Raw genomic sequence first — 18,176 nt, 5'->3', positions numbered from 1 at the left:
AGTCAAGACTCCTCCAGCTCCCGCATTTTTCTTCACCTCCACGAAACTTCACCACCACAACTACATCGTCACTTGCCTTTACTTCGAGTCGTCGACTTTCTTCTATTACTCTCAAAATGTCTAACGAGGAGATCACCCACCCCACCATCGTCGGTATGTTTTTATTCCTTTTATTTTCATTGCCCCGCGCTGTGCTGCCCCTCTCTCATGATGATCATATGCATGGCTTGCTTTTTCGCTCTCGCGAATTGCTGCGAAAAACCAAAACCAGTGCATTAATCACTGAGCTCACAACAATTCAATTGATCAAAATTAACTAACATATCCTCTAGATGGCTGGTTCCGAGAGATCTCGGACATGTGGCCCGGTAAGCAAACTCAATTCACCCAAGCCCACCAACTCAATTCTTACCCAACCGTCCAGGCCATGCCATGACCCTCCGAGTTGAGAAGGTCCTCGTCCACGAGAAGAGCAAGTACCAGGACGTCCTCATCTTCAAGTCCACCGACTTTGGCAACGTTCTCGTCCTCGACAACGTCATCCAGTGCACCGAGCGCGATGAGTTCTCCTATCAGGAGATGATTGCTCACCTTGCCCTCAACTCCCACCCCAACCCCAAGAAGGTTCTTGTCATTGGTGGTGGTGACGGTGGTGTTCTCCGTGAGATTGTCAAGCACGACTGTGTCGAGGAGGCTACCCTCTGCGACATTGACGAGGCTGTCATCCGTCTCTCCAAGGAGCACCTCCCCTCCATGGCCTGTGGTTTCGATCACCCCAAATCCAAGACCCACGTTGGCGATGGCTTCAAGTTCCTCAACGACTACAAGAACGAGTTCGACGTCATCATCACCGACTCCTCTGACCCCGATGGTCCCGCCGAGGCTCTCTTCCAGAAGAGCTACTTCCAGCTCCTCCACGACGCTCTTCGTGAGGGCGGTGTCATTACTACTCAAGGTTGTATGTTCCCTATTTTCTTGAGGAAAGCAAATGGCGTCCCTAGGAACGGCAGAATCAGGGAACCCTGCATGGTCAAAGTTTGGTCGGTGCACTAGGGCTCTCCCTCGATGGGTACATCACCGTACCGCTTCCCTCCTAGGGTCTTCCAGAAGCTAGTGCTGCTTTCCCAGCTCTGCTTCCGGTAGTCCCGCGAAAGCATGTGTTATGTTTAAACGTTTATGTCAGCCGCTGCTCTGCTCGGCCACGTTGTATTCTGCTGTTCCTGAACCGCCATGGTCTTGTTATATTGCATCCATAACTTTATGAACCCTTGCTGACTCGTTAACCTGCTTACAGCCGAGAGCCCCTGGCTTCACCTCCCCCTCATCACTCGTCTCAAGAAGGACTGCGGTGCCATCTTCCCCGTCGCCGAGTACGCTTACACCACCATCCCCACCTACCCCTCCGGCCAGATCGGCTTCATGGTCTGCTCCAAGGACCCCAAGGCCGATGTCAAGAACCCCCTCCGATCCTGGACCAAGGAGGAGGAGGATGCTAAGCTCCGATACTACTCTTCTGAGATCCACAAGGCCGCCTTCGTCCTTCCCAAGTTCGCTGCCAAGGCTCTTGAGTAAAGTCGTCTACACACAAAGGATTGATGCAGATTGGTTTAGGTGGCTACGTTTATGAGTTTACGCAGAAAAGGGATCAATGGGGACAAAAAAGGCCATGGCCACATAGATTCATCCGGACGCAAAGGTATATATGCTCCGAGTTGGAAAATATATTGGTTTTACTGCCAGTTATGAAATAGAGAATTTTGGTCTCTATCATGATATTTCTCTCCCTTCCGTGATATGATTTTGATTATATATGCTCTTTTTGGGGGGCGAGATTGGCCTTGGATACTCAGTTTGGTCTCTCAAGACTCCTCAAACTGGATCTTACCCTCGCTCACGTCTGGGTACACATCAAATCTTCGCTGTGTGTTCAACGGGATGGCCTTTCTCGCCTCTGTGATCTTTTCAGGGTCAAGCTCCCAGTCAACAGTGGTCTCCTTTTCATCTGCCTCAACCTGGACCTGCGCCATGGGGTCTGCGACGAGACTGTGACCATAGGCAGGATAACCTGTCTCGGCGCGGGCGGGACTGCATAGAGCCACGTAGAGCTGGTTATCAGCAGCACGGGATCTTCCCAGCAGTTGCCAATGCAAAGGACCAGTTGTAGTGTTGAAAGCGCCAGGGTAGATAAGTGCGAAAGCACCTTTTCGAGCCGCGATGGTGGCTAGCTCGGGGAAGCGTACGTCGTAGCAAATGGCGACGCCAATCTTTCCGTATTCGGGAAGGTCGACGAGCGTCACCTTGTTTCCAGGGCTGAGAATGTCGGATTCGCGGAATGTGATCTTGCCGGGGATATCGATATCGAAAAGATGCACCTTGCGATGCGTTCCCAAAAGAGAACCATCCGGTCCGAAGATGAGGGTTGTGTTGTAGTACTTTTTCGTATCAGGGCTGTACTCAGGGATAGAACCTCCAACAAGGTAGACCTTGTTATCAGCAGCCATGGAAGAGAGAGCGTGATAAGAGGGCGCATCATCCTTGGACGGCGGGCTGGGCAGCAGAGTCTCTGCATACTGAGGGAAGTGGTCTGTTCCATAAGGCGAGTTGAAGCATTCTGGCAAAACAACAATCTTTGCACCTGATGAAGCTGCACGAGCGACGTGTGATGCCGCACTGTCAAGATTGGCTTTCTTGTCTGATCCAGAAGCAAGCTGGATGAGAGAGAGCTTGACGCGCTGCTTAAGAACGGGAGTTGTGGTGGACGACATGTTGCGTACTGTGCGCTGCAGCAATGAGAGTGGAGTTGGTGATGATGATGTGAAAGTTCGGGCTGTTAGTGCAATTCGGCGAAAGGCAGTTCGCATTGTATTAAGAGATGACAAGTGGGTGAAGATGGCGAAATGCTATGGAGATGCGATGGGAAAGTTGGTGGAGGCCGGCATCGGGATTCGGGTTTGGTGATGCAAGGTGGGGGTGGGGTTTATTACGCGATCCTCTTAATAGACGCGGGGCAATCCCAGGCCGTGTAATTCGTTGATGGTTTACATGATATATCGAACATGAGAAATGTCTGATAATAGATACCTGCAATGGCTACATCTGTATCGGATCAAGAAAACTCCTTGACTTGCAAGCTACCTGTACAGAATTCAAGTAGAAGGTATCATATGTGAATTCGAGGTGTCGAATCTTCAGTTACCTTGATAACCATCAGAAGATACTCGTGTTTACCAAGTGGCCATGCCGATGGTTCTTGTCGCTGGCGATATTGTGATCCAGATCTGTGCCCATATATATCATTGTTGGTGTTATCAATGGAACATGTTGGAACATCTTGTTCCTAATGATATCCAACTAAAAGAGAGAGATTGGCTGCTGGTTATTGCTCCCTGGCAGCGAAACATCATCCTCCCATATAACTAATTCGAATTGAGACTCAAACGAGTGGCTCTTCACAAAAGACCGCCATAATCAGAATACCTGCCCAGGTATACTGCCGTCGCTATAAATAAAAACCCAAGCTATCTCGAACTAATGATTGTGCACACTTGTAGCCATATCTGGCTGGCCCCCTCTAATACATGTACTGAGATACATTTGTAGGCAAGACTGGCTTTAGTCTCGCCAGAAGTCAAGCTCATTAGGCGCGACGAGTATAGACGCTGAAACCACCTGAGCCTCCGCGTGAGTGATCAGGTTTGTCATCCTTTGAAGAAGGAGGTGGTGGTGGAGCAGTGCCTCCTTGTACTCGAGAGGGTGTTGCTCCTGTAGCGAGATAGGTATATGATACTCTGCGGAGTTTGGTCCCATAACACCCCTGACATGTCCCATCACTGTTTAGTTAGCCAGGCTGAATAGGTAGCGAGGCATAATAACTAACGCTCCACGCTGAAAAGAGCCTGCGCATAGATCACAGGTGATCCAGGTCATGTTTTGATCGTCGAAGACGTAGGAGGAAATAGGTGAAGACATAGTGATGGAGATCAGGGATGACTTGGGTTCGTGATTTTCAAGCTTGCTGTGGCTCTGGTTTCTTGTTCGAACATTCCCGTTGCAATTCCAGGAAAGATTGATGGTGATGATGATGATGATGATGATGATGATGATACACATATATATAGCCACTTAAGGGTATCGGTCAGAACTGCCCCGACAAACGTCTAAATGGCATCATACCACCGTCTATCCTGACAATAACAACTAACACACCGCCTCTGTAAATGACATGAAGTTGCGGTTCGATACAAAGGCGTCATATTATCACGCCTGTCAGAGTCTGGAGCCACTGTCATGATGCCGGCTGCAACCGGGCCTTGTGGTGACGATCAAGTCAAGGATGTTTGGTTGCCTTAATTAGGCTCGAATCTCTAGGCAAAAGAGTCGAATTGGCTTTGTGCCCGAACTCAAAACCGTTCAAATGAGCCGAGATAGTAATTATCACATCTGCCGTCCCGAATTGGGGCCTCATTCCTGGTTGCATATCCCCACACCAAATCTGTCGGCTATGCGCTGCAGCACATGGTTGACCGAATTGCAGCGTTTTGTGGCTTCGACAGTGCATGCAGCTTCCCCCCTTCGGTCTACACCAGAAACGCCTCCTGAACCGTGTTGTCGGTGATGTATATGGGGAATAAATCCCTCTAAATCTTGACCGGTTGCTAAACCGTTCGGCAAATCAGTGTCCAGGCTGACCAAGACCAACGGCTTGCTGCATGATCGCAAGGTTGTGCCTCATACCCCAAGTTTTTGCGACAGACTAGGGCTTTGTAAAAGTAATTTTGACTCATTTCACGCAGCTTCGCGGGTAGTGATAGGATGCCAGTTCTTAAATAGAATCTCTATTGCGTGCATGCCTAATTAGGTGCAGCAGCCATAGGATGAGACTGCCTACCTAACACCCCTTCTGGAGGATATTCTGGAAATTATCGATCGGGTGGGTGGGACATGCCGTTGTTGAGAAATAGATGGGCATTTGCCGTTAAATATCAGCTCAAGCCTTGTCTGCAATGGCAATGAGGCGTCGAATGACGAAAATATCTTGCGCAGAACTGTTTCTATTAAAGCCTTGATGCGGTGATAATTGTTAGCAAAGCTCTCTTACTGATCTGTAGCTTCAAGGTGAAAGCGTCCGTAGAGAGGAACACGGTCTTGGCTGTTATGCAACGTCTGCCCCGTCTCTTACCTGGTGTAACCTTCCGATGATCGTCGGGCCTGTTCAGCCGGCGCTGTTGGCAAGTTGACCGACTTTCCTTATTCTGACCACGCCCATGGTTACTTACTGCATCAGACGGTTCTCAAAAGCCATCCCGTAATAAGACCAAATATATGAGGCCACGGCATTGTTATTCAACATACCACTCTTGTACACCCATCGATAATCTGACCGGTCAAAAAACAATTGTTGCCCTCTGGTCAAGCCAGCACCAAAAATAATGAGAGATGGACGGTAATTTTGCTGTAGTTTTTGATACGCAGAGCCATGCACCTTGTCTCTAGCTTTGCCCTTTTGTGCTACCCTCTACTTCTTCAAAACGGCCATGACAAGCAGTCTTTTGCACACCAACAGGCTGTCATAGATGAAGTCAAGGTCCAAGTAATGTTGACCAATCTCAGCCCTTTGATTGATCGATACCGAGTCTGGCCTCTGCTCGGCTTAAAATCTCGGCAATAAGAAAAGACTACTCAGTCTGACCACCACACTTGGTGATTCTGGCTATTTCAGGGTGTGATAAGGGGTACGATATCCGCTAGAAGGGCGGAGTGATCAAAGATAACAAGCTCGAGATGTAGATCCTGGGAGATGTTGCACGAATGTTGTTGCAGGCTCTTTTGCCGACGTGACATGATGTTATCTGTCTCGATGTTCGAGGCCATGCGTAGCCAACCCTCAACCCATGAGATGCAGCCGATGACGTCGAAGCTCATTAAAAGCGTGTCAGATGACCTTGACAAAAGATAGGGCGTGTCTATTACCAATTAAACGCGATATGATGTTCGTGTTGCTATCTCCGTGCAAGCCAAGTCGGCTTTAGGCAATAGAAATTGGCAATAAGAAAGCAGCGCAGATACCCTGCTCAGCTTGTGGCATAAATCGTTGGTCTCTCGAATATGTTGCGATACCTGGCTCGGTGAGCTAGGATAGACCGAGTACCAACCTATGGTAGTAGACTTGAAGAAAAGATCATTGGTGCCTTCTGTCGTCCACGGCGATAGCACAACGCCAAAGAAGGAAGAAAAGACAGCATTCTGAGTCCTCAAATATGACATGTTGAAATGTCTCAAAACTTCCGAAAGACCAGGGTCAAGATGTCGTATTGAAGTTTACAACGGCGTTGCACGACATTTGGACCTGCGTTTGTAATATCGTCATTGGATGATCTGATAATCTGGTTCGGGACAGTTTGAAATTGGCAAACTTGGCGTATGCCTTTCTTCAAAAATGATGTAGAGTGATGACTCCTGCCTGCCGACTCTCTTCACATAGCTCACCAAGAAAATGTAAGCCATAATCGATCGTGAATGTTGACCTTCTTGATGAGATGACCACGCTTGTGGCTAGATGGGACTGTGAATACCGGTCTTTTCTCTTTTGTTAATGAAGACGAAAGGGTCTCGAGTAGCTGTGAGTGAGTCGGGCACTGATAAGATCATTTATCGTCATTGCAAAGGCATATCATCAACAGTACCTAACGATAACGATAGCAGCATGCACGTTCGGGATGAACGACATACTCGGCGCGGTGTTGCTGAACTGTAGAGACGGGTGATGGCATGGACGAAACTTCGATGGGCCGTATGACTGGTTACACAACGCATGCCTTTGACACAATGACGATTTTTGTGCACGAGAATGCCTCTATTTCGTTTGATAGAACCCTGCGCATCGTTATCTATTTTCGTGTCGCATGACTGTCTGGGGTCAATTTACGGATTTTCGTTCACGACATGTTGCATTTGCACTTGCACCGAGGTGGACAAGTGCATAGAATAGCATCTGACGACGGAAAATGATGTAGCATTTGTATGTAACTTTGAAGATATTTGTTTTCTGAATCAGTACCCGAATATGTAAGAAAGAAAGAAATTTCTTGTTTTCAAAAAGGGAGCTGACGATGGTTGCAGTTCATGTCATAGCAGGAGGTAGGAGGTAGGGCAGGAACAGCTGGTCGTTGGGACCGTACCCGATAAATGCATAACCCTTTTACTGCATTCCACTCCGCGTCCTCGTGCTGCGCTTTCGCGGTGGAGAGTTGGGGAGTTAGGAATTAGGAATTGGGCAGATCAAACTGTATTTTGTTTTATTTTTTTAGCCAGCTCTTCTAATAAAAGGTCCCTTGCGGACTTGTTCTACCATGAGCTGAGCTCGAAGCGACTGATTTCCCATCTTCAAAATGTCTGTCATTCTCTGTACAGGTAAATGCGACATCTCCATCATATCTATTCATTCAAGCTAACCCATGTCGCAGCTGGATACGATCATACTATTAGGTTCGAATGCGACGCGCCTATCTGATTCAACTCACAATTGACTGACGCTTTAATTCAAGATTCTGGGAAGCTTTATCGGGTATCTGTTCACGAACAATCCAGCATCCCGACTCCCAGGTCAATCGCCTTTGTATCTCCCCCGACAAGCGGTACCTTGCCGCCGCTGGCCACCACACCGTCAAGCTCTACGATATCAAATCGACGAACCCGAACCCGCTTTTGACCTTCGAGGGACACACCGGCAACATCACAGGCGTAGCCTTTCACTGCGAGGGAAAATGGATGGTTACTAGTTCCGAAGATGGTACTGTTAAGATCTGGGAGACGAGGACTGGATCAATTCAGCGAAGCTATAACCATGGTTGCCCAGCAAACGATGTCGTAATCCACCCCAACCAGGGTGAGATTATCAGTTGCGACAGGTCGGGAAGTGTCAGAGTGTGGGATCTGGCCGAGAACAATTGTTCCCATGAGCTCATCCCAGAGGAAGACGTCTCAGTCTCTAGCGTCACCGTAGCCAGCGATGGATCTCTGCTATGCGCCGCCAATAATGCTGTAAGTGACAGCGAGGATACCCAGGCTCCAACTCTAACCATTTTGCTAGGGAAATGTTTTCGTATGGAATCTCATCCAAAGTTTCGACCGCACACAGCTTGTGCCTGTCACTCACTTCAACGCCCACAAGGAATACATCACTCGCATTTTGTTGTCCCCGGATGTTAAGAAGCTCGCGACCTGTAGCGCAGACCACACAGCCAAGATTTGGGAAGTTAAGAACATCGAGCCCACCCCGGACCAAGAGCCCAAGCCTTATCCTTTGGAGGCCACCCTCACCGGACACCAACGCTGGGTATGGGACTGCGCTTTCAGCGCCGACTCGGCGTACCTGGTAACTGCCTGCTCTGATCACTATGCGAGACTGTGGGAGTTGCATAGTCAGCAAATCATTCGACAATATAACGGACACCACAGAGGTGCCGTCTGTGTTGCTCTCAACGATTACTCGGAAACACGATAATGTGGTTACATGGGGGTGATAAAGGACTGTATTCAAGCCTATGGCTGGCGGGAGAATGGCGTTGGATCGATATTTGCATTCTAGTTCGGATGTCATTTTGAGATTTGTAAACTTCATAGACAGGCGTATGTCCTAAACCGCGAAGTGAATGAATTAGTGTACCAACTTGGCCCCGCCCTAAGTATATCACCAGAGTGACAACAAGACAGTGGATTGGGGCGTTTTCAGATGTTTCAAGTGTTTATTACACGAGGACAAACTTTAGATCAAAAGTGAGTTGACATTGTTACGCTACTTCCAGGTACTCTTGACTTTCCACCAATCCGTGTAAGTATTAAAATAATTCGCTAGACACGGAAAATGCCAAACTTCTTAAAAGTCCTTCTTGTCGAGGCGCTCCTGGGCGTTCTCCTTGGCTTCATCAGAGACATTGGGGTTGTTCAGAGTGCTAGCACGTTGTCAGTTGCCGATCAATCATAGAATACAATGCAACTCACGCCTTGAGACCACCAGCAACGTTGTTGGGGTTCTTCTCCTTATTCTCATCGGCACCAGCGACTATACATGTTAGGCAAAGTTCTCATCAATGCCATGAAGGGTGAAGCTCACCATCGCCGCCGTTGAACTCGTTCTCAAGGACCTTGCGAGAGTTCTCCTTAGCCTCCTCGGAAGCATTGGGGTTGTTGACAGTAGCCTTGTGGCCGCCGGCAATCTGAGCATCAGACATTTTGAAGGTGTTGAGTGTCAAGTTGATAAAGAGGTAGAGATGTGTTGTGGTAGCTGTTGCTTGAGAGTTGTAGATGTGTTGATGATGAGAATAGATGAGTTGAGGGACGACAAGAGGACCTTCTTATAGTCGTTTATTTACACAAGTTTACTCTCTGATCGCCGATTTCGCATCAAACTAACAACTACAAGACATCAGACGTCACCTCATTGACGCGATTGATGATCTTCTCGATGGGCCAGCCTCTCTGGTGCATTGTTGCCGTTGGCAAGCTGCTTCCCCGGAGCTAGCTTGCATGGTTGGTCAACATATCTGGTGATACAGAGTGCTTCCAGCAAACGGGTTGGACGGGTATTACTTCTCAAGTGGTGACGTGTAGGCTGTCCGTTGTAAGACTTATACGGGGGTTTGACACGGGCATCTGCTTGATCCTGGTGTTGAAGCATGATGAACAATCAGTCTCTACGATTGCAACATCTGCTACTGGCAGGGGCGAAGGCTCGGAGCAAATCTTCCAGACGATATCGGCTCGATCGATGCAGAAGGCCGATCTGGTTAGGTGCAAGTATCAGCCCTACATCAATTTCCCCTGTAGATCATTCACGATGATGCAAGATGAAGCAGATGGCTTCAATAAGTGCCATAGAGTAACGGCGAGGCCAACGAAGAAATGCATTTGCCTATATATCGGCTTTGTAAATGTCCAGTTCAGAGGTTTAGATTGTCCTTGAGATAAAAAGTCATGACGCATCAACTCTATGCTTGCCAGACAATTATTCCTAGAATACCAGCAAGCACCCGCTGAGTCTAGGCTAACAGCTTCATGTCGTAACTCTGGAATCAAAAGCAAACAAAGGGAGAGGACGGTCTGTGCTAGCTTGATGAATCATTGACGCGAATCATGACATCAAGACGTGTCAAATGATTCAAGGTCAATCGCGAAAGCAGCGCGAGGTCCCGTGAAAGAAGGGAATTGGCAGGCGTATAGCAATCGCTCCGTCAAACTACTGTATCTGACAGTGTGTTGATTTGAAGCCATGGTTGGTTCTTACTCTTTGATCTTGGGTTGCCCCCAAGATGTCAGAAAAGTCGGTCGCTGCAGGCACAAGAGACGACACTAGCAAACCAGCTTATGCTGCTTAGAATATACCTTGCGTTATTTATTTTTATATCATAAGGCTTGGAAGTAATGTTTATGTTACCCGCCAGATTGCTCTTGTCCATATAGGCAACCGGCTTGTTGAGTATGGAAAGCCAATGTCGCAGACTTTGACGAGTAACAACTGTGAAAGGCGATGGTAAGAATTTGAGTAGATCAATCGGTGTTTTGACAAACTCGGGTGCTTTCAACAATTCGGCCGACCCTCGATCTTTGTGCCAGCCTCATGGTTGGTCAAGGGTAAGTTGGTCAGCAATCGACTTGCATGATCGACACAATAGCTGACAATGTGCATTTCGGACAAATCCGTGAAAAAAAAGTAAAGAGGATCATCACGAATATCAAATTCAATCGATGCCAGCCGATTTGTTTGCAAATATGGGGTTTTGAAGCTGAGACATCGAATCGATCACCAAACAGTACTGCATTTGTGTCGTTGAACCCGCAGATGATTCTGAAACCTGCAAACCAATTAAAATGCGTACCAGCTATACGCATCGATCCGAAACTTTGACGAAACCATCGGTAGCGATACTAACTGGCCACACTCTATCTGCACTGCAGTAGCGGACCCGGTTGTCGTAGTGCAGCAAGACATTCTGTGACAATCCATCTTGAAGTATCGGCGTGTCCGCGTTAAAGTAGACGAATCATGCTACAACGACGACATTTCAGCGGCTCTTGGTATTGCGTCTATTGGGATGTTCTCCATCTTGAACTGGGTCCCTCCTTTCAGGGTTCATGATGATCAAGGGAGATAGGAGGCCAACGACAGTCGTCTATGGCTGGCCTGCAAATGACGTCGCATCAGAACCTAATTCGAGTCTCCATACCCAGCTGGACAGGGATCATCGCCAAGAAGCACCGAGTGGCCGGGTCGACATGTGGATTATCTTTTTAACTCCGTAGCGGTGACGGTCAATAATTAATGGATGGGTGATAAGAGAAGTTGAATAATAGCCCGAGTGTCGCTTGTCAGCGCGGGAGTGCGGCTAAAAGCACTGACCATGCGGGGAGGTGCACTAAGCGAAGCGACCTAAGCCACCCACCTACCTGGCCCTAGTGGAAGCCCCCCTGTAAATATAGCGTCCTCAGTGGATAGAAATCCCCTAGGGCGAGGCTGAGTTGACGAACCCCGCCAGCCACGTTGACGCCTTCGCCTCCAGTAATATTTTTAGAAAGCACTTCTTCTGCCAGATTCTGCCCTTGGTCTCAATCTAAACCTCCACATAACCATCGTATCCGACTTTTCATAGGCTTCGCAGGGCTGATCTGTGAGATCTTTTTTGTTAGACAAACGCACGAGCCTCGTGTTCACTGCTTTACATCCACTCCCTTTGTGGTCCAACAGTCCAGAGTCTAGAACGCAGGGGGAAACCTACGTGCATCACCATTGTCACCATGGAATCTGCAGATGAGAAGCCGCCAGTTTTTAATTACATCCTCAGCTTCGTTCTAGTAGGCCTCGCATGGGGTTTCACTACTCCTTTCATCCGACGCGCCGCGCAATCGCACAATCCACCTGCTCATCCGGTACTCGAGAGCCCATCTGTCCAATCTAGCTGGCTCAAGTCCAAGGTCTACGGTGCTTTCTTTGCAGTCGTTGACTTGTTAAAGAACCCCCAATATGCAATCCCGTTGGTTCTTAACCTTACGGGGAGTGTGTGGTTCTTTCTGCTCATTGGACAAGCTGGTAAGTTTAATGCTTTTTGGTCTCACTTGTCGAAGAGTGCTTGTCAGGGGGTGTCAATCCTCCGGATAGACTACCATTGACACTTCGCCACGCCGAGGACTTAAGTGCTAATGACGACAAACTCTAGAACTAAGCTTGACGGTTCCTATTGTAAATACATTGGCGTTTGTCTTTACCGTTCTTGGTGATTGGTATGTCGATGGTAAAGTTATCAGCAAAGGTATGTTTCTCGTGTTGAATCCGTGATATCAAACTAATGGCCATTCAAGATACTGCTGCTGGGATGGCTCTAATGTTGGTCGGAATTGGCTTGTGTGTTCAAAGCAAGCGTTAGTACAGTAACACTATAGATCCTACGTAACCTAATGTAGTTAAACATATATGATTCTATAGGTTCATCAAGTTGCACCATTCGGATTGGTTACCAGTAATTGTAACAATGCACAAGAGACTCCACTTCTGTAGGAACCTCCAGTCATATAGACAATTCTTGCTAGTGAACAAAGACAAATTGTAGAATTCAAGATGAGAGAAACATGTTGTAATAATAGTCAATTGTATCATCTGCTCCAGGCAGTTCAAAGGAGCACAGCCCCATCAACCTCAAATCCATAGGTCCTGTCCTAACAAGGAGGATACTCTCCCTCTACCTAAAAATTGTGCTTATGCTAGAAGCTTCATGCTGTACCGTTTATAACAGACATGTGATGTAAACCATGACTCGTAAGGTCATGAAAGTAAAAGAAACAGAATGGTTTATCCTTTACGCAAAAATCATACCCCAAGCCGTAACTCTCCCCCTTGAATAGTTCGGTCGTCAAAAAAGGTTCGTCAAGAATCGTAGAAGTAGTAAGGGAAAGAATCTCATGATTAGCGCAGTAGACGTGGGCGTTTTCGTTGGTTTTGTTTTCCGTCTCTCGTTCGTCGCAACTGTTGCTCATGGGGTATCGTAGATCGTAGTCGCTTTTTGTCGTCTCCGTTGTTCTCAGTTCACCGGCGTGCTCGGAGCCAGCGTAGCACACCCCGGAGACTGGGGTCTTCGGCCGTCCAGCGGCCCATCTGATCATCAGAGGCTTTGAGCTCATTGTAGATTACTTCGTCGACGACTGCTGCGAGCTCCTATAGTGACAGTTAGTAAGGGGTTACTATAAACACAAGTAGAAAGGGGTATCATACTGCTCGTAGCTGCTGGTCGCACGCTTGGAGTTGAGACTGGTTTCTAGAGTTGGGTGCGCCGCCCTGCAGCACCTGGTTTCTGTATTGGACCCATCTTTGTGCCGCTGCCTGTCGGAGATAGATCTTTTGGCCCTCGTGCCGTCTCGAGTACGCGTCCAGGAGTACCCTTTCAGAATGTTAGTACTTATTCACGTTGGTGTTCATGTTGTCGAGGAAACATACTGCTTAAGCTCGGCCTTCATCTGCTCTTCCTCGCCTCCAGGGGGATTAGGTACACTGGTGTCCGCACCACATTCAAGAATGTGTTGCCCATCCAGTGCACATTGTCGAAGAGCAGCCCAGCCCTCGGTGTAGTAGTCCGCCATGTCCACGGGATCGACTGGTGCAGCAGCTATGTAGTATTGAAGTGTTCGGAAATCAGAGAGAACTTCAGCAACTCGCATGGTGCGGTATTCGTTTACTGTAAAGAGACGAAGGACTCGCGTGTCAGTTTCCAAAGTTTGGTCGTGGTGACAAGTTGACGCGGAGATGCCAATTGGCATCTCTTGGTAGCTGTCAAGGTGGCCAGATTTAACTTACATCCGTCCATAATTTCCCGTGTTATTTTATTACAGGATACGTTTGTAAAGTCAAGAAGTGACCAGGCTAGCTGAGACACAGTCGGTGATGGGATCGAAAGTAGTAGAGACACTGACGTGTAGAATCGTCAAGCTTTTATGGAAAGCAAATTTGATTCGAGCCGGAATGGAATTGGTGACGGGAAAGTTTGATAGGAGAAATAGGCAATGAAATATTATAGAGAAGTTGTCATGTCGATCACTTGTAGAACAGTTGAGAGAAGCCGGCCTTTCAATGCTTGGTTGACTGAACAAACAATCAACCATCCGCTAGAACTGGGCATCCTTTTTGTATATCGTGATGGTCTTCGAAGGCCTCCCAATTTCTCCATCAAGAGACAACAGGAAGAGTTGAAAGAAGCTCTTGCTCCAGAAAAGTCTCCATCTTCCTTAGCCTACCTAACTGACACCGTACAGTAGCTCAAGCTTGCCAAATGTAATGTCGTGCTCCACCAACGGGAGCGAACGGCTACTAGATCCAAGGGGGGATACCACCCGAACGTCAAGCACCACCCCTCTCTCGTCCCAGTCAAAGGCCGCTATGGCACACATGAGAGGCTCGGCATTTAGAACCAGCCTTCTGAGACAGAAGCCGTAGGCCACCAGTGGGCGTGCCATGATGAGCCTCCACCCTATCCTTATCCCAAGCTCAACATGAACGACCCTAGGCCAGCTGGTGGCAAAGACTAGTGTCGTCGAATCGAACTCAAGTTCGAAGCTTTACCCTCAGCCCTACCCCTACAGTACCCCTGGGCGCATGTATGCAGACAGCGATGCACCATGCAGGACCAGGACCCGGAGAATGAAGAGCCCCATGTATGTGGCACGTCATGAGCATGGTACAGGAGATATGGGATGGATGATGTTGAGGGATAGAGAGGGTGGTGGCTGTCAACAGAGGGTGTGAATCTTTTCCAGCCACACCCGGTTGTATCCCCTGATATGGATGGGCATCCGATGTCAAAGAGGCTTCTGTTAGACTCGGCTGGCACCAAGATATTCTCTATCAAAGTGAACAACGTGGGTCACGCATTTTTTTCCGAAGCGTACCTTGTCAGTAATTGGTCAGCGGACTAAAACAACCTAAAAAGCATCTTGTCCGAGCGAGCAAAGTAAAAAAACATGCTGGGCTATACGCTAAGAAACTTCCCAGAAGAAGAAGGCGTAGAGACTTTTTCCTGCAGGGGGTTTAGGTTGTTGTCCAAAAAAAGAGACACCCGCAAAAAACAAGACTGGGTACACGGCGTAGCAAGTCAAGTAAAACAAAGAGACGGTCAGACTCTGTTTGGTATGGATTGTGGACTCTGGATTGATAGAGAAATGTGTATGGAAGTAAGTAGTCAGAAGGAAAAAGGTGGATTTCCTAGGATAGGTCGGCTCAGCTATCCATGAGCCACCCACTAGTCTCTCCAAAATAGGAAAGGCTGTGTAGTTCTATCGGGCCAGTGAGGCCAATAGGCGCGCGGATACTGCTCTAGCAACCGTCCGGGGCGAGCTGATGGCTGGATACGGTCAAGTTTATCAGCATGAGGCCGTCTGAAATGCAACCCAAAGAATGCCATGAACGAATTACTCAGGTACTCACTTGTCCTGTATATTACAAATTTCCAGGCTGAGTCAAACACGGAAAAGCCGATAGACATTTAGCAATCAAGGAAACAATTATTCATGTGCATACCAAAATGACCTCAACCATGGAAGTAATACTAAGTCGGCGACTGACATGCCAGATTAGGTGGGTAGGATAATACCCGATGCTGATATCCAAGTCAGATCTGAAACTAGGATATGGTATGACATGCAATCATGCTTACTTGGGATTGATTGTCCAGCTCGTCCAGGTTTATCTTATCCCAACAAGGCTTATTACAGCCATTGCAGAAACATCGTATGTATGATGTATCTCTATCGGGTCGAGAACCAGGAAATCGTCAGTTGACTGCAGTGAACCTTTTGTAAAAACAAAAAACAAAAAAAAAACAAAAAAGCACAGGCGTTATGTGGCGTCACACTCTCTCTATTCTCTGCATGACGCCGTTCCAAGGCTGCTGAACTTGACTCTCAAGTCCCAACCAACGTGATTTCTGATGCTGTTCAACTGTCGCTAACGTTAGTCTGCGAACTTGTTATCGTTCGCCTTCTCAACGTTCGCCTCCCCCATCGTCTTTAACACGAACTCATCCGCTTCCCGCTCCCGCTCCTACTCCCAAAATGACCCCATTTACACTTGGTCCTGTTGCTGGATTGGTCCTTGCATGTATTTTCAGTCATCCCCTTGGAGGCTCAAATGGGAGCTTATCATAGGCAGCCAGCCATCTAAAATTCAAGGTCATTCTCCATCGTGCCAGGGACACCCCTGCATAGATCCGATCGACTGGAAGGATGGTTTTCAGATGAAGTCTATCAAGCCTCTTTTCTCATACGATGTCAAAAATCTATGACAACATCCTTGAAATGCTAATTGAGAATACTTTGAACAAGCTTGTCTTCGAATTCGAACCAAATTTAGAACTAAGCTACCTATGGTAACATACCTGGCATAGTTGAGTTGAGGAGTCATAGCTGCAAGCCTCATTCTTATTTGCGCCTGGTTCTAATTAGTCTCACAATGGAGAAATATTGAGAAAATATTGGTGTTAACAGCCTACTGGGACGGCACAGCATGACCCACCACCAGGTCTAGCCCCATCGTGGGCTTTTGTCTTGGTTATTAGTCGCTTGGCGCGAGGCATACTCGTCCTCAATTGGGTCATCAGGCGCGCAGGTTTCAGTTGGCCAGATAGAAGAGATTCATCATTTCTATTGCACATGGTTAGGACGGCTAGTGACACACTGGATAGGACCCGCGGCCACGACGGCATCCAAGTTCCTGATCTTGATAATCCATCCCCCTGCATTGGCCTTGTGATCCATGCTCTTGGGAGCAGCACGCCGTCCCTGCTGCAGCCCGCGAATCAAACCTCTAATCCCTCGCGACAAAGAGCACCGACCTTTCCACTGTCGCAAACTGGGAATGTTTCATGCATGTTCCATATCTTTCTCTCCACTTGTTCAGTCCTTCTCTGCAATAGCTTGTAATCGGTCGTCAATCTCGTCCTCGGTCAACGTTCTGAAGCCCGAGTAGGTTCCCTCTTCACCATCAGGTCGGGGGCCACCCACGATACCAATCTCAATTTCTCCCTTCTTAAAATCCATGCTCAGAACTGTGCTCAATGTTGTAATCGCCAGCTCAACAACCTCCTCCCAAGAACCCTCCGCGTGGTCCTTGTTGCGGAGCTTCTTCTCAAGGTGGTTCAGCGCCTCCTGTTGCTTCGGGCCAGCTGCAGTTCCCTTGTAACCAATGTAGTATCCAGCAGGGTCGCATTTGAAGAGTTGGGGGCCGTATTCCGAGTCGAGCGAAATCAGTGTGGTCGCAACGCCGTAAGGTCGCATATAAGCCTGGGATGGAATTAGTCTCTGGTTGGCCATAATTTCTATGACTACATTATGCTTACCCGCTGAGTGTAGACTTGGCTGATGTTGGCAAGACGCTTGGCCAGGGCATCAGCTGGCATCTCGTAGCCGTACTTGTATCGAAACTCGGCAGCCTCGCCCTGAGCTCTTTGAGCAAAAGCTCGGGCATCCGCGATGGATCCTGTGATGACGCAACCAACTGAAGGAGAGAGCTGGAAGATGTGGGTGACAGAATCAGGGTCCATAAGCTTGTCCTGTGATATTGATCAGCATCCATCATGAAGACTCCGACGCTCTTATACATACGGGAACCTTCTTCTGCGACAAGACGACAGCACAGTCCTTGCCCCTCACACCGACAGACATGATGTTGGCCGCTGTGATCGCCTTGAAGGCGTACTCTGTACAGTATCTTGTCAGTCACAATTCCAGGTGTCCGTCAACGTCATCGGTCAAGGGAGTATCGTGGGGTATAGCGGTTTAAAGGTTCGAGGTTCGCATACCAACTTGGTAAAGCCGACCATTGTCAGCAAAGATGGTAATGTGTCGATCGTATGCGCCGGCTATTGAATTACATGTTAGCTTGAATACAGCAGATGGATTGTACATCAGCATGAGGTACGTACCCGACATTGTGAATGATTCGTGGTGTTGATGTTCGAAATCGGATTAAATTAGAAAGCGAAGCTCAGAAAGAACTTGTCCTGTTTCAAATGAGGAGATTCGAGGTGATGGTTGATGTTGTGGAGGTCGAGGGAAGCTATGGCGGGTTGAGATAGTCGACGCGTTGGCAGGAGCTTGCCTAGAGCATGAGGCAACGGAAGCTCAATGAAGACTGAGTTGGTGCC

At 48.1% G+C, this 18,176-nt stretch overlaps 8 protein-coding genes across 8 annotated transcripts; 3 read left to right on the top strand and 5 right to left on the bottom strand.

The window, feature by feature from the left end:
* Positions 1-116: 116 nt before the first annotated feature.
* EDB82DRAFT_470120 (spermidine synthase) lies at positions 117-1,572 on the top strand (the record flags this gene model as incomplete). Its single annotated transcript, XM_025731916.1, has 4 exons — positions 117-153; positions 333-368; positions 425-958; positions 1,295-1,572. The coding sequence occupies 4 exons, from the start codon at positions 117-119 to the stop codon at positions 1,570-1,572; spliced, it is 885 nt and encodes a 294-aa protein (XP_025590894.1).
* A 131-nt stretch (positions 1,573-1,703) lies between these two features.
* Positions 1,704-2,941, bottom strand: EDB82DRAFT_483227 (carbon-nitrogen hydrolase). The gene has a single exon (XM_025731917.2). It carries the CDS (start codon positions 2,859-2,861, stop codon positions 1,860-1,862), a length of 1,002 nt encoding a protein of 333 aa, XP_025590895.1. The 5' UTR covers positions 2,862-2,941; the 3' UTR covers positions 1,704-1,859.
* Positions 2,942-3,637: 696 nt separating this feature from the next.
* Positions 3,638-3,969, bottom strand: EDB82DRAFT_519352 (uncharacterized protein; the record flags this gene model as incomplete). The annotated part of the gene is made up of 2 exons (XM_025731918.1): positions 3,638-3,830; positions 3,878-3,969. 2 exons carry the CDS (start codon positions 3,967-3,969, stop codon positions 3,638-3,640), a joined length of 285 nt encoding a protein of 94 aa, XP_025590896.1.
* Positions 3,970-7,263: 3,294 nt separating this feature from the next.
* EDB82DRAFT_483216 (WD40-repeat-containing domain protein) lies at positions 7,264-8,785 on the top strand. Its single transcript, XM_025731919.2, has 4 exons — positions 7,264-7,410; positions 7,464-7,485; positions 7,545-8,040; positions 8,090-8,785. Exons 1-4 carry the CDS (start codon positions 7,389-7,391, stop codon positions 8,501-8,503), a joined length of 954 nt encoding a protein of 317 aa, XP_025590897.1. The 5' UTR covers positions 7,264-7,388; the 3' UTR covers positions 8,504-8,785.
* A 3-nt stretch (positions 8,786-8,788) lies between these two features.
* On the bottom strand, positions 8,789-9,659 carry EDB82DRAFT_483211 (Conidiation protein 6-domain-containing protein). Its single transcript, XM_025731921.2, has 3 exons — positions 9,113-9,659; positions 9,001-9,061; positions 8,789-8,951 (listed from the first exon to the last, which is right to left on the bottom strand). The coding sequence occupies exons 1-3, from the start codon at positions 9,228-9,230 to the stop codon at positions 8,876-8,878; spliced, it is 255 nt and encodes an 84-aa protein (XP_025590898.1). The 5' UTR covers positions 9,231-9,659; the 3' UTR covers positions 8,789-8,875.
* A 1,748-nt stretch (positions 9,660-11,407) lies between these two features.
* Positions 11,408-12,506, top strand: EDB82DRAFT_483209 (uncharacterized protein). Its single transcript, XM_025731923.2, has 3 exons — positions 11,408-12,082; positions 12,210-12,302; positions 12,352-12,506. Exons 1-3 carry the CDS (start codon positions 11,791-11,793, stop codon positions 12,414-12,416), a joined length of 450 nt encoding a protein of 149 aa, XP_025590900.1. The 5' UTR covers positions 11,408-11,790; the 3' UTR covers positions 12,417-12,506.
* Positions 12,507-12,925: 419 nt separating this feature from the next.
* EDB82DRAFT_11854 (uncharacterized protein) lies at positions 12,926-13,945 on the bottom strand. Its single transcript, XM_025731924.2, has 4 exons — positions 13,838-13,945; positions 13,481-13,718; positions 13,259-13,424; positions 12,926-13,201 (listed from the first exon to the last, which is right to left on the bottom strand). The coding sequence occupies exons 1-4, from the start codon at positions 13,845-13,847 to the stop codon at positions 13,073-13,075; spliced, it is 543 nt and encodes a 180-aa protein (XP_025590901.2). The 5' UTR covers positions 13,848-13,945; the 3' UTR covers positions 12,926-13,072.
* A 2,743-nt stretch (positions 13,946-16,688) lies between these two features.
* Positions 16,689-18,057, bottom strand: EDB82DRAFT_11554 (nucleophile aminohydrolase). The gene is made up of 5 exons (XM_025731925.2): positions 17,955-18,057; positions 17,832-17,891; positions 17,635-17,729; positions 17,370-17,582; positions 16,689-17,313 (listed from the first exon to the last, which is right to left on the bottom strand). Exons 1-5 carry the CDS (start codon positions 17,959-17,961, stop codon positions 16,927-16,929), a joined length of 762 nt encoding a protein of 253 aa, XP_025590902.1. The 5' UTR covers positions 17,962-18,057; the 3' UTR covers positions 16,689-16,926.
* Positions 18,058-18,176: the final 119 nt, after the last annotated feature.

Source organism: Fusarium venenatum, assembly GCF_020744135.1.
Source record: "Fusarium venenatum strain MPI-CAGE-CH-0201 chromosome Unknown EDB82scaffold_1, whole genome shotgun sequence".
NCBI classification, from domain to species: Eukaryota; Fungi; Ascomycota; class Sordariomycetes; order Hypocreales; family Nectriaceae; genus Fusarium; species Fusarium venenatum.
The sequence above is the reverse complement of the archived record's forward strand: the minus strand, read 5'-3'. Positions and strand labels throughout refer to the sequence as shown.

Coding starts and splice junctions, on each gene's coding strand:
- EDB82DRAFT_483227 (XM_025731917.2), bottom strand. CDS start 2,861: ATGCGAACTGCCTTTCGCCGAATTGCACTAACAGCCCGAACTTTCACA.
- EDB82DRAFT_483216 (XM_025731919.2), top strand. CDS start 7,389: ATGTCTGTCATTCTCTGTACAG. Junction 7,411..7,463: donor GTCTGTCATTCTCTGTACAG/GTAAATGCGACA, acceptor CCCATGTCGCAG/CTGGATACGATCATACTATT. Junction 7,486..7,544: donor GGATACGATCATACTATTAG/GTTCGAATGCGA, acceptor CTTTAATTCAAG/ATTCTGGGAAGCTTTATCGG.
- EDB82DRAFT_483211 (XM_025731921.2), bottom strand. CDS start 9,230: ATGTCTGATGCTCAGATTGCCGGCGGCCACAAGGCTACTGTCAACAAC. Junction 9,062..9,112: donor CGAGTTCAACGGCGGCGATG/GTGAGCTTCACC, acceptor TAACATGTATAG/TCGCTGGTGCCGATGAGAAT. Junction 8,952..9,000: donor GTTGCTGGTGGTCTCAAGGC/GTGAGTTGCATT, acceptor ACAACGTGCTAG/CACTCTGAACAACCCCAATG.
- EDB82DRAFT_483209 (XM_025731923.2), top strand. CDS start 11,791: ATGGAATCTGCAGATGAGAAGCCGCCAGTTTTTAATTACATCCTCAGC. Junction 12,083..12,209: donor TCTGCTCATTGGACAAGCTG/GTAAGTTTAATG, acceptor GACAAACTCTAG/AACTAAGCTTGACGGTTCCT. Junction 12,303..12,351: donor TGGTAAAGTTATCAGCAAAG/GTATGTTTCTCG, acceptor TGGCCATTCAAG/ATACTGCTGCTGGGATGGCT.
- EDB82DRAFT_11854 (XM_025731924.2), bottom strand. Junction 13,425..13,480: donor ATGAAGGCCGAGCTTAAGCA/GTATGTTTCCTC, acceptor ACATTCTGAAAG/GGTACTCCTGGACGCGTACT. Junction 13,202..13,258: donor GCGACCAGCAGCTACGAGCA/GTATGATACCCC, acceptor CTGTCACTATAG/GAGCTCGCAGCAGTCGTCGA.
- EDB82DRAFT_11554 (XM_025731925.2), bottom strand. Junction 17,730..17,831: donor TGGTCGGCTTTACCAAGTTG/GTATGCGAACCT, acceptor GATACTGTACAG/AGTACGCCTTCAAGGCGATC. Junction 17,314..17,369: donor GCCAAGTCTACACTCAGCGG/GTAAGCATAATG, acceptor ATTCCATCCCAG/GCTTATATGCGACCTTACGG.